General features: G+C 43.7%; 1 protein-coding gene across 1 annotated transcript; it reads right to left on the reverse strand.

Moving 5' to 3' along the window:
* Positions 1-2099: 2099 nt before the first annotated feature.
* LOC139560484 (zinc finger protein Gfi-1-like) lies at positions 2100-6108 on the reverse strand. Its single transcript, XM_071377304.1, has 7 exons — positions 5912-6108; positions 4396-4589; positions 3963-4154; positions 3335-3741; positions 3083-3220; positions 2751-2916; positions 2100-2451 (listed from the first exon to the last, which is right to left on the reverse strand). The coding sequence occupies exons 1-7, from the start codon at positions 5995-5997 to the stop codon at positions 2273-2275; spliced, it is 1362 nt and encodes a 453-aa protein (XP_071233405.1). The 5' UTR covers positions 5998-6108; the 3' UTR covers positions 2100-2272.
* Positions 6109-16347: the final 10239 nt, after the last annotated feature.

Consider the following 16347-nt stretch of genomic DNA (forward strand, 5'->3'; position numbering starts at 1 on the left):
GGAATTAAAATATTGTGCAATGGAATTGTGTCGAAATTGTAAAAGCCTATAGGGTGAATTCAGAAAGTAGAACATCATATAAACTGGGGCAGCTTAATCCTGAAGCATATATTTATTGGTCTGACAAGAGAAAATCTAAATTATTGTTATGCCACGTTCAAAACAACTTGGAACTCGGAAATCTCCGACATCAGTGCGTTCAAGACAACTGGGAACTTGGGAAAAAACGTTTTGAAGGGTCATCCAACCCGGAATTCCAAGTCAGAGACTCTGGCATATTTCTAGAGCTCTGACTTTCGACCTGAAGATCACTGATGCCTCGTTTTTTTCTTAGTTCCCAGTTGTCTTGAAAGCACCAACACTAATGCCACGTTCACATGTTACTAGGAAACTCGGAAATGTCACACTTGCCAACATGGTTGTAGTTATGCACGAGCCATGTTCAACTAGTTAGTAAAGCGGACATTTCTGAGTTTCCTAGTTCCGATTAGTTTAGTTGCACAAGTAGGAAGACAGTTTGTAACCGTAAACAAATGCCCTTGCAGAGAAACCAACCACATGACAAAAATCACATAATTTCGTTGGTGTGACATCACAGAGGGGCCAGATGCCACGTTCAAAACAACTGGGTACTAGGCCGAAATCTCCGACTTCAGTGAATTCACATCAACTGGGAACTCCCGAAAGAAAACTTGCTCTGAGTTGGGAAAATCGTTTTGAACAGTGATTCAACTCGGAATTCCAAGTCAGGAAATCACACCTCTTTCTAGATATCCGATCTGGACGTCGTGATTTGACCTCGTTTTTTCTCTGAGTTCCCAGTTGTCTTGAAAGCACCAAGAGCAAGCTTCAAACAGGAAGTTCACCTTGCAATGCACAGTAATATCAGTGACATATAGCTTTTTTCTGTTAAGGTCATACAACTCATAATGAACAGTGTCAAGTTGTGATGTAAATGTGCATACTACTGGTGCTTCAAAATAAAAAATTGAAAAAGTTGCCAAAATTATGTTTACATTTTGTAATTCAGCACTTTTTTGTTGTCCCGCTTTACTAAACATAGCTAGCTAAAGTAGGACATTCTTCTAGGCTTTTCCAATGGAGGAAAGATCCAGTTTACATTAGGGAACACCTGTACTTAGGTTAGGCACGGTTCTGGTTCTTCTAGTACTATACCTTGTTCATTTTTTCTTGTAGTATTGTTATTAGTACTGTTATTTTTACTGTTATTAGTACTGTTATTTGAATGAATTCAGAAAAAAATACACTTTTTATCTATCCAACATATACAACACATGATACATTTCTGAAATTCTCAGATGTTTCCTAGTCACACAACATTGAATTGAATTGTTTTTTGGGTACAAGTAGGACTGTAATAATGGTGTCCCAGTTTATCTAACCTGCTGTCTACCAAATGAGAACTGAAAATAGGGTTTTGACTCAGTGTGCACAAATGGGTGTGCTGCCTTCTGTGATAAAATGTGTGTTTGTGCGTGATTATGAAACATTTTGGAGAGATGTCTGAAGAGGTTACAGGAAACTGAAGTTTGCCCGATTACTCTTCCCATTCCGAATTCAACCTACTGTATCAATTCACTCACTTCACTGACAACAATTAAATTCACTGACAACAATTTTGGATGAAGGACTATTATTATTATTATTATATATATATATATTTGAACATGTTTGGTTTAGATGTCTTCACTTATTAGCCTATCATTGTTTTTTACAAAAGACAAGGGAACATTTAAAATGCATATTCAGACAAAGGAGCATAAATTCTCCTTTCCTCACCATGGATTCTGTATACACAGCAGATTATAAAGCGACCGTGTTGGATAATTAAAGGCGTTAATTAATTAAACAGGCATTAATATTAAAATGTTCCGATAAATAGACTACTAAGCTATAGCATATAGAAGTTAACTAGCCGGTTTCTTCTCGAGAAGAAAACAAATAGGCTAGGCTAAAACGAATTATGCGCAAATACAATCCTTGTGGATCACAACCAAAACTTTTAAATCCTGTATTTTTGTGTTGTGTGAAATGATATTCAGAATTTGGCCTGTAGCTAATGAAAATCTATAGGCCTATTTAATAAATACATGTTTAATTTTCAAAACAAGAATATGAAGAATGAAAACAATTAGGCATATAGCCAAGCAATGATAGAATAACATAAACGTATTTTGAAAGGGACATATTTACGCTACATGTATTAAAATAATACAATTCTCCAGCACAGTTTTTCGGTGTTGACAGTTTTTCATTTCAATCCATGTTGTGTTTCCTTGTGCCTCCTCAGATCCACTTTCCTTTGGAATCCTTTGCCGCAGAGGTCGCAGCCGAACGGTTTGAAGCCTGTGTGCTTGCGGCTGTGCGTGATGAGGTTGGAGCTCTGACTGAAGGCCTTCCCGCATACCTGGCACTTGTGCGGCTTCTCACCTGATAATGTAAACAAGTTGCATTATGAAAGTGTCATTTTGAGCTCTCCATATCTGCTGTGATTGTTCTCGTGCCTAATTGTCTGACTTTTAGAAGCATAATATGCATACCCACTGGGCACCGACGTCAATTCAAGGTCTATTCCACGTTGGTTTAACGTAATTTAATTGAACTGACCCAGAGGGAAAAGTTTATTTTTGTTTGGTTGACACTTTCAAATAACAGGCGTTTGTAAAATATTTTATATAATATTTTAAAATCATTAACTTATCTTTTGTGGTGGATGCGGGATCTCTCACCTGTGTGGATAAAGGTGTGTTTCTTCATGTCGGACTTCTGATGGAATCTCTTCCCGCAGTACTGACAAGGGTAGGGCCGCGTGTCGGAGTGGATAAGCAAGTGCGTGGACAGCGTGGATGAGCGCTTGAAGCTTTTGTCACATATTTTACAGTTGAAGCTCCTCTCCTGTGAACCAGGTAAGATGTGAGTGCATGTGACATGCACCTTTTTATTTCATCCATTGCGTTTGTCGTTTACGCATGCATAACACGTGGTATTGAATCCCAATAGGCATAGGAGAAAGTAGGCCTAAAGGTCCAAATATTAAGTGACATAGGCATTTGGGCCTTACCTGTGAGTGAACGCCCTTGTGTTGTTCGAGGCTCACTGCGTGCCCAAACGTTTTCCCACACAATCCACAGGCAAAGGGGCGAGTTCCGCTATGCGACCGACGAACGTGAACCTCTAACCCGTGCGGCGTCGAGAATACCTTTAGGAAAGGATGAAAGAGATGTTATTATGTGTTAATAAGTGACAATCACCCAATTGAAACCGAACAATTGTTTATCGTTGCCATACGTTGTGATAGAGGAGTGTGGTCCACCTTGCAACACTTGATGCACTTGTACGATCCACTTGGTTCTAGACGGGAACAGATGAGATCGGATTCAGACTTGATTTCAGAGGCCTTGGTCTTCAGCTTGAGGTCCGAATATAACTGGTCGGCGTCCCGCATTCTATAGGTAGGGAACACCGTAGACCCAAAGTCCCTGTAAAATCCAGTGTGTGGGCCCCTCTGTGCGTAAATGAGGGAGTTGGTGGCACCATCCTCGGATCCATAGAGGCCCATCTGTATGTCGGGCTCCAGGGTTGTGGGGAGATTGTGTTGATATGTTCGCTGCACAAGGTGCCTGAGCTCGGAGCCAGAGTAGGTAATCCATGGGTAAGGGCGAAATGGAATGGCGAAAGGGTGAGCGTCGTCTGCTGACGGAGTGAAACATTGTTCCGAATCTGGAAAACATTTGGACTATGAGTCGTCACGTTTCCAAATACTATTTACAAAAATAGGTAATAGTTATTAAATAATACACCCTTTAATATTCTGGTAACCTATATTGAAGGATAAAAGTGCTAAAATATGAAAAGCAGAGGGACAGCCTCAAATAACCATGTTTGGAGATGCAGTGCGCATATGCGTAATGATGACATCACAACAAACTATAAACACAAACCTGGTGATGCAGATGGAGATGGAGGGCGCCAGTAGTCGTCATAGTCCGAGAAGCGGTCGCACACGCTGCCCTCGCAGCTCAGCGGGTAGATGGGGGAGTGGTCAGCCGTGTGCACCAGACGGGATTCGGGGGAGAGGTTAGGAGCAACCTGCGCGTCACAGTTCCCCTCAAACTCAACCTGCAATTTGCTTTCTATAGCCATAGAGAAAGAGAGCAAGGACTGGCACTTAATTCAAGCTCATAATATTCGTCACAGTTTTATATTTTATTTGTGAATTCTAAAAAGTAAACATAAAACATTCCACGCGTATTTAGAGAAATTTGAATCGTATCCATATCCAAACAGACTTGTGTGTAACGTGCATAATGTATTACAATTAAGTCCAGGCCTAGGCATGACATACATTGAGACCAGTATCACATATAGACATACCTGCGCATATATGGGCTAAAATAGTATCCATTCTAATGTAGTCATCATCCAGGTATCGTGGTTGGTGGTAGCTATGTGCTCGTTTACTCTTCACCAAAAATGACCTCGGCATGGTTATTCTCTGCTGTGTGACTGTCAAGATCCCTGGGCACTTGTGATGAAATCCTCTTCGTCCACACGGACCTATTTTATCTCTGGAAAGATTTGAATACCATTGGTTGACAGGTTCATCCAGCATAGGGATTTTTTGGCAGGAGATGAAGCATGCGCATTGCCCAAAGGCACCTGCGCGTTCACCAGGTGTTGTGAGACAGGTGGCCAGAGGAACTACTGCCCTCCACGGTCTACGGAGTGTGTGATTGAATACCACAACTTATCATATTTCAAAAAGGTCATTAAGAGGCCATAGTAGTTGTTTCCTTTCATGACAGGTAATATTTGAGTTTGTTCAGAATCAGATGACAGAATATAATTTGTTACAGTGATTGGTTTTAACGTGTGTGCATTGGGTTTAAATGGACATAATCTTATTGGAATTTCTTTGATTATGATGTGGAGTCTTTAGAATATTTGTCGATTTAAAGTCGTAACCCTCCCTTCATTAATGGCTTATGCAACTAGGCCCATGTCAATGTAAACGGATCCTGCGGTACCTTCTCAGAGCTCACCCACCGGCAATGATATCCCATTAATGACGCATGCACGGCAAGGTGACTAGCCCTCTCCATGCAACCGTCTCCAAGTGCGGACCTGAGGTATCCCTTACTGACCCGCCGTCAGTTAACATGCTGGTTAATTAACCTGTATAGACCCAATAACTTCTTCCAAATGTATCTTATCCAAATGCGTAATGCAAAAGCATGTCAAGGCTCTATTATTGTATCAGTACCCACTGGGCACACTGGTTTAATCAACCTTGTTTCCAGGTCATTTCAATGAAATTACGTTGAACCAACGTTGAATAGACGTCGAATAGACGTCTGTGCCCAGGGGTAGGCTCGCCTTTGATTTAAAAAAGTTGGAGTGAACTGAGATGCTGTCATTTAGCCTATTCCAGAAATCACTAAGCTTCAAATTAAATCATTGCGAGGATTTTCGTGTTCAAGGTTGGTGTTCGAAGTTGTCTGAAAGCAAAGTGATATCGATTTCTGGATGGTGTGGGAAAGAACGTTGTTAGTTGAACCTGCAAGTACAACTTGAGATAAGCAAAGTTGGAACACATGCTCGATACTCATAGCCAAAGTTGCTTACCCGTGCTTATTATTTTTTTACAGAGCCTTTTGATTAACAACTAACACCTCCAACACATTGCAACTGTAAGTAATTGATAAATCACTTGACATCTGAAGTATTTCCCCCCCCAAAAAAGTATTTAATTCTTTACCTTAAAACATTTGACACTCTATCAACCACACATAGAAGCATTAACATTTAGTCTACATTATTAAAATTGTCAAGAAACAAAACTGTTTCAGTTACAATTTTTGTTATTTCAGTCTAATGCATTGAGACCTACCCGTACACGGTGTCCACATGCGTAATAGGCGCAACTTGCAGCGTCCCTCCTCTCTCATCTGAACACAGCGGCTGTGCGGCTGTCATGACCTTTAAACAGCTGACAACTTCCTGAACTTCAGATTTTTTTTGCACAACTTTCAGTAAATAGACAGTGATTAGGCCTGATCGCTAATGACATAAAGGGCTATTCTTATCATTTGTACGCCTATTTCAATTGTTCTACCTTGTTTGACAATCAAGTCATATGAAATGACTTCAACCAATTTGATTTGATGTTATAACAAAGTTATACCTCCTCAAACATTAATAACACAACACCCAATGAATCATAACAAAAAAAATCCCACAGACAACTCATGTTCCAAAGCAGCTTTTTCATATCCCAATTTTACTCTGTCTATTTACAGCTCAAGGTAGGGCTGTGAGTTTGTAATGATGTTTCCAATATTAGACCTATGGGTTATGGGCTGGCTAGACTTATCCTTAGTCGTGACAGTGCCAATGCCCACACAGAAGCTGTGTAATTTCAGAAAGATCCTAAACATTCCTTTAAATGGATCTCGTAACCATTCATTATCTGAACTATTTGTGTATTGAACTGACCAGGCATCTTGACTGACATGAATAGCCCATTGTTGTCTTCTCTCCTGGTTTTCACTTTCCTGCAGGTGGAAGTTCACTGGAATAGAGGGCCTCCACCCTTAAAGCCAGACGGACTGTCACTGGATGGAGTTCACTGGAATAGAGGGCCTCCACCCTTAAAGCCAGACGGACTGTCACTGGATGGAGTTCACTGGAATAGAGGGCCTCCACCCTTAAAGCCAGACAGACTGTCACTGGATGGAGTTCACTGGAATAGAGGGCCTCCACCCTTAAAGCCAGACGGACTGTCACTGGATGGAGTTCACTGGAATAGAGGGCCTCCACCCTTAAAGCCAGACGGACTGTCACTGGATGGAGTTCACTGGAATAGAGGGCCTCCACCCTTAAAGCCAGACGGACTGTCACTGGATGGAGTTCACTGGAATAGAGGGCCTCCACCCTGAAAGTCAGACAGACTGTCACTGGATGGAGTTCACTGGAATAGAGGGCCTCCACCCTGAAAGTCAGACAGACTGTCACTGGATGGGGTTTTTCATTTATTGTTTAAATGTAACCTTTATTTAACTAGGCAAGTCAGTAAATAACAAATTATTATTTACAATGACAGCCGGTGAACCGTGGGTTAACTGCCTTGTTCAGGGGCAGAACAACAGATTTTTACCTTGTCAGCTCGAAGATTCGATCCAGTATCTTTTTGGTGACTGGCCCAACGCTTTAACCACTAGGCTATCTTCCATTCACTGGAATAGAGGGCCTCCACCCTTAAAACCAGACAGACTGTCACTGGATGGAGTTCACTGGAATAGAAGGCCTCCAACCTGAAAGCCAGACGTACTGTCACTTGATGCACACATGCCTACTCTTACACACAGGGCAGGGCATAGTGGCCTTCATTGTTTCTCTTTATGGATTTGATATCAGATCTGGGTTCAAATAATTGAGTTGGCTTGATTGAGCTTGCCTGGTAAAATTGAACCAATGCAATAGACCCAAGTGCAAACCTCTCCCATCTGGGACTCCATCAGACAGACTCAATCAAACACTCAGAGGATTTGAAAGATAACAAATCAAATACTATTTGAACCTGGGTCTGTGAAATCTGTATAATCTTTTGAGTTTATGTTCCCTGAAGTTTTGATCTGCATCAAGATATCTGGAGGGAAAAATCCCATTTCCATGGGACCTCAGTGGAGGATGCACCTTTATGTGCCCTTTAGGGTCTTGAGAATGAGACTGATTAGACAAATAGCTTGACATGCACAGTACTGTACAGACTTAATATGGTGTCTGAGGCACTAAGAGCATCAAGCAGACTAAGAGCATCAAGTGCATCAAGCCCAACACTCTGTCTTGTCTATAATAACGACCGTATAAGCTATTAAAAAAATGAAAAGGGGTGCAAATATCTTTGCATCCTTTTGAGCAGTCAATCACAATCACACTGCATTTAGGTAAAGGCAAAGCAGACTGACCTTGTGCAGTATTGCAGAGTGATATCTATCTGAGCAGAGCTGAAGGAATTGGAGAGTGTAAACTCAGAGCCAGAACAGGAAACCAAACACAGTGCAGAGCAGGCGCTATCAATGCTGCGGCAGGTCATCATCTCGTCAGTCATGCTTTTTTTCTCTCTCTCCTTTTCTCACCATCCAGAGACCCTGGTGGTAAACGCTACAGTCTCTCAGCCAAATATGTGATTGAAATAGCTGCAAAGAGTCGCTGTGATAACAGCTTGTGGTTTTTTTCTTTCAACTTTCTCAAACATGCTATAGAAATAAACGTGGGCTTTGACTTGCTGTCTCTGAACCACCAGTCTATATCTGCAGCTCAAGCTAATGTTCTTGAAACCATATGTGCGCAGAGAGAAAGTATGTGACTGCTGTTCCTGGAAAGTATATATAGTATTTTACCTGTGCAATGCTGTCGCTTAAACACCACAAAGTCCCTGTGAATCTTTCAGAAGACAACTCAGCAGTTCAAAAAACATGGCTGTGCAATATGTTAGTTATTTGAGGGTTGCTTTCCAGACCCCGATTAAGTCTGCTACTCCTGGACTTAAAAAATTGTGCTAAATGGAGATTCTCCATTGAAAGTGCTATTAAATCCAGGACTAGGCTTAAACTAGGTCTGGGAAACCAGCCCTGAAAGTTTAAACTGAATCTTCTTGACTGCATTCCACTCTAAAGTGATGGGTCACCTTTTGCAACAAGGCAAATTACTTTAAAGTAAGGTCTGATAAGCTCTTGAGTGGCGCAGCAGTCTAAGGAACTGCATCTCAGTGCTAGAGGCGTCACTACAGACCCAGGTTAGATTCCAGGCTGTATCACAACCGACCTTGATTAGGAGTCCTATAAGGCTGCGCACAATTGGCCCAGTCTGGTCCAGGTTAGGGTAGGCCGTCATTGTAAATAAGAATTTGTTCTTAACGGACTTGCCTCGTTAAATAAAGGTACCAAAATAAGCATACCACTGATAGACTAATCTTATGTATCTGTGGCTTTTATAAAGCCGAGCAGGTTTTCTCAGACATTATCAACAGCTCAGTGGACTGTGAGCCTCCACAGTCCATTATGTAGCTCATGTGACTCAAGCATGTTTGGATTCTTGTCAAATTTACCATAGAATATTAAGCTACACAGTGTATCAAAATAGTCTCCCCTATGTACATCAAGCAGTCAGAGGCAGATCATGGGGGTTGGAATCCAGTAAGAGTGGAGTCTGTTGTGGAGCCTCCATCAGTGTTGAGACATCTCTATAAAAACCACACCGCTATCTAATCACCTCACAAGTTCCTCTGGCCCACTCACGCAAACCACACAAACGTGAAGCGCTAAGGAAACACACACACACACACACACACACACACACACACACACACACACACACACACACACACACACACACACACACACACACACACACACACACACACACACACACACACACACACACACACACACACACACACACACACACACACACACACACACACACACACACACACACACACACACACACAAACCTTACTTTAACTTCACCCACTGCCTCCCCTCATTCAACCACAGCCCAATGGGAACAACAAGCCAAATCTGACCGAACCCCCAGCTGCCAACTGCTCCCTCCAGATAGGGCTGCAATCGAGAACACAATGCATGATTTACTGTGTCGCAGTCGAAACAAAACCACAAGACAGTTCTTCTCTCAGAGGGATAGCATCTTGTTCTCCCTTCAAATCTTGTCATCTGAACTAGTAAATCAGTGGTTATGAGGAAGAAAACCCTATAGTCCCCTTCTGTCCACACTGTGTCTCATTTCTTTTCCAACTGTCCTACACTTCTTCGGCTGTACCCATAGGAGAACCCCTTTTGGTTTCCATGTTGAACCCTCTGTGGATTGCGTTCTACCTGGAACCAAAAATGGTTCCTCAAAGGTTTCTCCTATGGGGACAGCCAAATAGCCTTTTTATGTTCCAGGTAGCACCTTTTTTTCTAAGAGTGTATGATCATAAGATTTCTTCTTCAAATCAGTGTGTATCTTTACAGTTTCTCCATCAATCAGTCATGCATGCTTCTTTTGTTTGGGTCCCCTTGTATTGTATGTTATATAAGATTATGAATTACGAAAGTCAAGAAAGTGGACCAAACAGCAACTTGAATGTACATTTTCCTTAGACTGCACAGAAAGCTAAACGATATACAGCTACTGGCCTATTTGGCTATATTTTGGCATGATTTTGTCAATAATGAAGTTCTTGAAAACACTCTCTCCTAGACTTGCTGGATGCTATAAACAGGTTACAAATCACCTCCTCAGAACAGGAGCACCTCATCAATCTGATCAACAAGACCCCTTGTTAGCAAGCCGCCAGGCCAATTTCTGGTTGTAAATCATCCAAAGTGGGCAAATACTAGGAATCTCATGGAAACAGACGTGTGCAAATCTACTCAGAGCTTCCTGGTTATTGTGCCCCTCTTCAGGAGCATGTTGGAGTTTGTTGCTGAGAGGTCAGGGTTCACAACCTCGCTCTCCGTGTTGTGTGATTTTCTGATACACTTGACAGCGGTCAGTGCAAAGAGCTTATTGATAGGTTATTGATTTACAGCTCTGTGTTAAAGAGCTATGATTCATAGTAACATTGAAGTCTTCCTGGTAGCCACTGGTTACTGTCTTCTCAGTACATTGGTAGTTTTAATCTCCCTTGTTAAATATTCATAACAGGACTGCTTCAGAGCTCATTGTTGATATTGATAAGATGTTTGACTTGTTTGGACAAAATAGACCCCTTTTTCTACTTCAACCCATATGCACGCACGCACACACACACACACACACACACACACAAATAGTAATGACCCCACTGATGTACTTTAATCGGTGTTTTGACTAGGATTGCAAAAGGAGGGTATAATATTGGAAAATGTCTCAGTTTACCAGTAAACTACCAGATTTTGATAACTTTCAAAGTTGTTTTGGAATTTTCTGAAATAACATCTAGTGGCCTTTTTGGCTATTTCGGATTATCACAGGCATCTGTAACTATCTAAATAAAATGACAAAGCTGGAAAATGTTATCCGAAATACAGTGCCTTCAGAAAGTATTCATACCCCTTGACTTATTCCACACTTGGTTTTGTTACAACCTGAATTAAAAAGGGATTGTATTTAATAGACACAGACCCCATAATGACAAAGTTTTTAGAAATGTTAGCAAATTTATTGAAAATGAAATACAGAAATGTCTAATTTACATAAGTATTCACACCCCTGAGTCAATACTTTGTAGAATCACCTTTGGCAGCGATTACTGCTGTGAGTCTTTCTGGGCAAGTCTCTAAGAGCTTTGCACACCTGAATTGTACAATATTTGTACAATATTCTTTTTAAAATTCTTCAAGATCTGTCAAGTTGGTTGTTGATAATTGCTAGACAGCAATCTTCAAGTCTTTCCATAGATTTTCAAGCCGATTTAAGACAAAACTGTAACTAGGCCACTAAGGAACATTCAATGTAGTCTTGGAAAGTAACTCTAGTATATATTTGGCGTTGTGTTTTAGCTTATTGTCCTTCTGAAAGGTGAATTTGTTTCCCAGTGTCTGTTGGAAAGCAGACTGAACCAGGTTTTCCTCTTGGATTTTGCCTGTGCTTAGCTCTATTCCGTTTATTTTATCCTAAAAAACTCCCTAGTCCTTGCCGATGACAAGCATACCCATAACACGATGCAGAAAATATGAAGAGCGGTACTCACTGATGTGTTGTGTAGGATTTGCCCCAAACATAACGCTTTGTATTCAGGAAATTAAGTTGATTTATTTGCCACATTTTTTGTAGTTTTACTTTAGTGCCTTATTGCAAACAGGATGCATGTTTTGAAATATTTTGTATTTTGTACAGGCTTCCTTCTTTTCACCTTTTTCACTGTCGTTTAAGTTAGCATTGTGGAGTAACTCTAATGTTGTTGATCCATCCTCACAGCCATTAAGGTCTTTATCTGTTTTAGTCACCATTGGCTTCATTGTGAAACCCCTGAGCGGTTTCCTTCCTTTCCGGCAACTGAGCTAGGAAGGACGCCTGTATCTTTGTAGTGACTGGGTGTATTGATACACCATCCAAAGTGTAATTAATAACTTCACCATGCTCAAACGGTTATTCAATGTCGTTTTTTTTTACCCATCTACCAATAGGTGCCCTTCTTTGTGAGGCATTGGAAAACTGCCCTAGTCTTATGGTTGAATCTGTGTTTGAAACTCACTACTCGACTGAGGGACCTTATGTGTGGGGTACAGAGATGAGGTAGTCATTGAAAAATCATGCACACAGTGAGTCCATGCAACTTATTGTGTGACTAATTAAGCAAATATTTACTCCTGAACTTTTACATTTTTTAAATGTAAGCTTTATTTAAACTAGGCAAGTCAGTTAAGAACAAATTCTTATTTACAATGACTTATTTATTCTTGCCATAACAAAAGGGTTGAATACTTATTGACTCAAGTCATTTCAGCTTTTCATTTTTAATTAATTTGTAAAAATTTCTACAAACATATTTCCACTTTGACATTATGGGGTATTGTGTGTAGGCCAGTGACACAAAATCTCAATTTAAATTCAGGCTGTAACACAACAAAATGTGGAAAAAGTCAAGGTGTGTGAATACTTTAAGGCACTGCATAAACCATCAACTTAGTGAAAACCACTAATGTTTAATATAAGCGTTTCAGCATGAAATATCCTTAAAAAATGTTTTACACTGTCACGTTCCTGACCTGTTTTCTGTTGTTTTGTATGTGTTTGATGGTCAGGGCGTGAGTTTTGGGTGGGCAGTCTATGTTTTCTGTTTCTATGTTGGTTTTGGGTTGCCTGGTATGGCTCTCAATTAGAGGCAGGTGTTTGACGTTTCCTCTGATTGAGAGTCATATTAAGGTAGGTTGTTCTCACTGTTTGTTTGTGGGTGATTGTCTCCTGTGTCAGTGTCTGTATGTTACGCCACACGGGACTGTTCCGGTTTTTGTTTGTTCGTTCGTTTTATGTAGTCTGTTTCCTGGTTCATGCGTTCTTCACGTTGTATGTAAGTTCGGGTCCAGGTCTGTCTACATTCGTTTATTTGTTTTGTAATTATTCAAGTGTTCGTCGTGTTCTTCAGTTTTGTTTATTAAAGTATCATTATGTATTCACAACCCGCTGCACGTTGGTCCAATCCTTGCTACTCCTCTTCGGATGAAGAGAAGGAGGAGGCCCGTTACAGAATCACCCACCAAACCCAGATCAAGCAGCGGGTTAACGGACAGCGCACGAAGCAGGATTTATGGTCTTGGGAGGAAATCATGGAAGGAAAAGGACCATGGGCTAAAGTTGAGGTGAATCGCCGCCCATGGGAACAGCTGGAGGCAGCTCGGAGAGCGGAGGAAACCGGAGAGAGGAACCGGCGTTATGAGGGGACGCGTCTAGCACGGAAGCCCGAAAAGCCCGCAAGTACAACCCAAAAATTTCTTGGGCGGGGGCTAAGAGGTAGTGGGTCTAGGGCAGGTAGGAGACCTGCGCCCACTTCCCAGGCTAACCGTGGAGAGCGGGAGTACGGGCAGACACCGTGTTACGCAGTAGAGCGCACGGTGTCTCCTGTACGTGTGCATAGCCCGGTGCGGGTTATTCCACCTCCCCGCACTGGTAGGGCTAGATGAAGCATTGAGCCAAGTGCCATGAAGCCGGCTCTACATATCTGGCCACCAGTACGTCTCCTTGGGCCGGCTTACATGGCACCAGCCTTACGCATGGTGTCCCCGGTTCGCCTACATAGCCCGGTGCGGGTTATTCCACCTCCCCGCACTGGTCAGGCGACGGGGAGCATACAACCAGGTAAGGTTGGGCAGGTTCAGTGCTCAAGGGAGCCAGTACGCCTACGCCTACACGGTCCGGTATTTCCGGCGCTATCTCCCCGCCCCAGCCCAGTACCACCAGTGCCTACACCACGCACCAGGCATCCGGTGCGTTTCCAGAGCCCTGTTCCTCCTTCACGCACTCTCCCTATGGTGCGTGTCTCCAGCCCAGTGCCTCCAGTTCCGGCACCACGCACTAAGCCACCTGTGTGTCTCCAGAGCCCTGTACGCACTGTTCCTTCTCCCCGCACTCGCCCTGAGGTGCGTGCCCTCAGCCCGGTACCTCCAGTTCCGGTACCACGCACCAGGCCTATAGTGCGCTTCGAGAGGTCAGTGTGCCCTGTCCCTGCTCCCCGCACTAGCCTTGAAGTGCGTGCCGTCATCCCGGTACCTCCAGTTCCGGCACCACGCACCAGGCCTACTGTGCGCCTCAGCAGGGCAGAGTCGGCCGTCTGCCCAACGCCTTCTGCACTGCCTGTCTGCCCAGCTCCGTCTGAGCCATCTGAGCCATCTGTCTGCCCAGCGCCGTCTGAGCCATCTGTCTGCCCAGCGCCGTCTGAGCCATCCGTCTGCCCAGCGCCTTCTGAGCCATCCGTCTGCCCAGCGCCTTCTGAGCCATCCGTCTGCCACGAGCCATTAGAGCCGCCCGTCTGTCCCGAGCCATTAGAGCCGTCCGTCAGTCAGGAGCCGCGAGAGCCGTCCGTCAGTCAGGAGCCGCCAGAGCCGCCAGCCAGTCAGGAGCCGCCAGAGCCGCCAGCCAGTCAGGAGCCGCCAGAGCCGCCAGCCAGTCAGGAGCCGCCAGAGCCGCCATCCAGTCAGGAGCTGCCAGAGCCGCCAGCCAGTCAGGAGCTGCCCTACAGTCATGAGCTGCCCTACAGTCATGAGCTGCCCTACAGTCATGAGCTGCCCTACAGTCATGAGCTGCCCTACAGTCATGAGCTGCCCTACAGTCCGGAGCTGCCCTACAGTCCGGAGCTGCCACTCAGTCCGGAGCTGCCACTCAGTCCGGAGCTGCCACTCAGTCCGGAGCTGCCACTCAGTCCGGAGCTGCCACCCAGTCCGGAGCTGCCACCCAGTCCGGAGCTGCCACCCAGTCCGGAGCTGCCACCCAGTCCGGAGCTGCCATTAGTACAGAGTTGTCCCTCTGTCCTAAGCTATCCCTCTGTCCGGAGCTACCTCTCTGTCCGGAGCTACCTCTCTGTCCGGAGCTACCTCTCTGTCCTGAGCTACCTCTCTGTCCTGAGCTACCTCTCTGTCCTGAGCTGTCTCCTCTATGTAGGAGGGGCCTTAGTGAAGGTTCCTGGACCATGGTCGGGGGCGAGGGTCGCCACTCAAAGGACGCTAAGGAGGGGGACAAAGACAATGGTGGAGTGGTGTCCTCGTCCACCGCCGGAGCCGCCACCGCGGACAGATGCCCACCCAGACCCTCCCCTTGAGTTTTAGGGGTGCGCCCGGAGTTCGCACCTTGAGGGGGGGGGTTCTGTCACGTTCCTGACCTGTTTTCTGTTGTTTTGTATGTGTTTGATGGTCAGGGCGTGAGTTTTGGGTGGGCAGTCTATGTTTTCTGTTTCTATGTTGGTTTTGGGTTGCCTGGTATGGCTCTCAATTAGAGGCAGGTGTTTGACGTTTCCTCTGATTGAGAGTCATATTAAGGTAGGTTGTTCTCACTGTTTGTTTGTGGGTGATTGTCTCCTGTGTCAGTGTCTGTATGTTACGCCACACGGGACTGTTCCGGTTTTTGTTTGTTCGTTCGTTTTATGTAGTCTGTTTCCTGGTTCATGCGTTCTTCACGTTGTATGTAAGTTCGGGTCCAGGTCTGTCTACATTCGTTTATTTGTTTTGTAATTATTCAAGTGTTCGTCGTGTTCTTCAGTTTTGTTTATTAAAGTATCATTATGTATTCACAACCCGCTGCACGTTGGTGCAATCCTTGCTACTCCTCTTCGGATGAAGAGAAGGAGGAGGCCCGTTACATACACACTTGTATTTATTTTACTTTGTCAATATGTCTTTGATGCAAATGTTTTGCTGCCAAACTGGTGGCAGCTGTGAAAAAAAATTAATAGTAGGAAGAGTTTCAGAGTTAATTGAAAATAATGGCATTGTTGATTAGATAATTTTTTCATTAATTAGGCTATTTTCTGCTGAACCATATAGTCTAACCTGTTAGACTGTTCCCCAGGCGCCGCACCTCCCTGATTCAGACTGGTTGGGTTAAATGCGGAAGACACATTTCAGTTGTAGTGGTCTGGGTGTAGCTGGTGCAGAGGACTCAGGCGCAGGACAGCAGAGATGAGTAACACAAGTAACTTTACTCAAATATTCCAATAACATGTCGTAATATGCCGAACATACATAAAACAATCACGCACAAAAACCATGGGGGAAACAGAGGGTTAAATAATGAACGTGTAATTGGGGAATTGAAACCAGACAAAACAAAATGGAAAATGAAAAGTGGATC

The sequence above is a fragment of the Salvelinus alpinus genome, chromosome 30 (assembly GCF_045679555.1).
Source record: "Salvelinus alpinus chromosome 30, SLU_Salpinus.1, whole genome shotgun sequence".
NCBI classification, from domain to species: domain Eukaryota; kingdom Metazoa; phylum Chordata; class Actinopteri; order Salmoniformes; family Salmonidae; genus Salvelinus; species Salvelinus alpinus.

What these genes read in the sequence shown, in the direction of transcription:
- LOC139560484 (XM_071377304.1), bottom strand. Translation starts at nt 5,997, where the DNA reads ATGACAGCCGCACAGCCGCTGTGTTCAGATGAGAGAGGAGGGACGCTG. An exon ending in ATCTCCATCTGCATCACCAG is followed by an intron (nt 3,742 to 3,962) that starts GTTTGTGTTTAT and finishes AATGTTTTCCAG; the next exon opens with ATTCGGAACAATGTTTCACT. An exon ending in ACAAGGGCGTTCACTCACAG is followed by an intron (nt 2,917 to 3,082) that starts GTAAGGCCCAAA and finishes CCTGGTTCACAG; the next exon opens with GAGAGGAGCTTCAACTGTAA.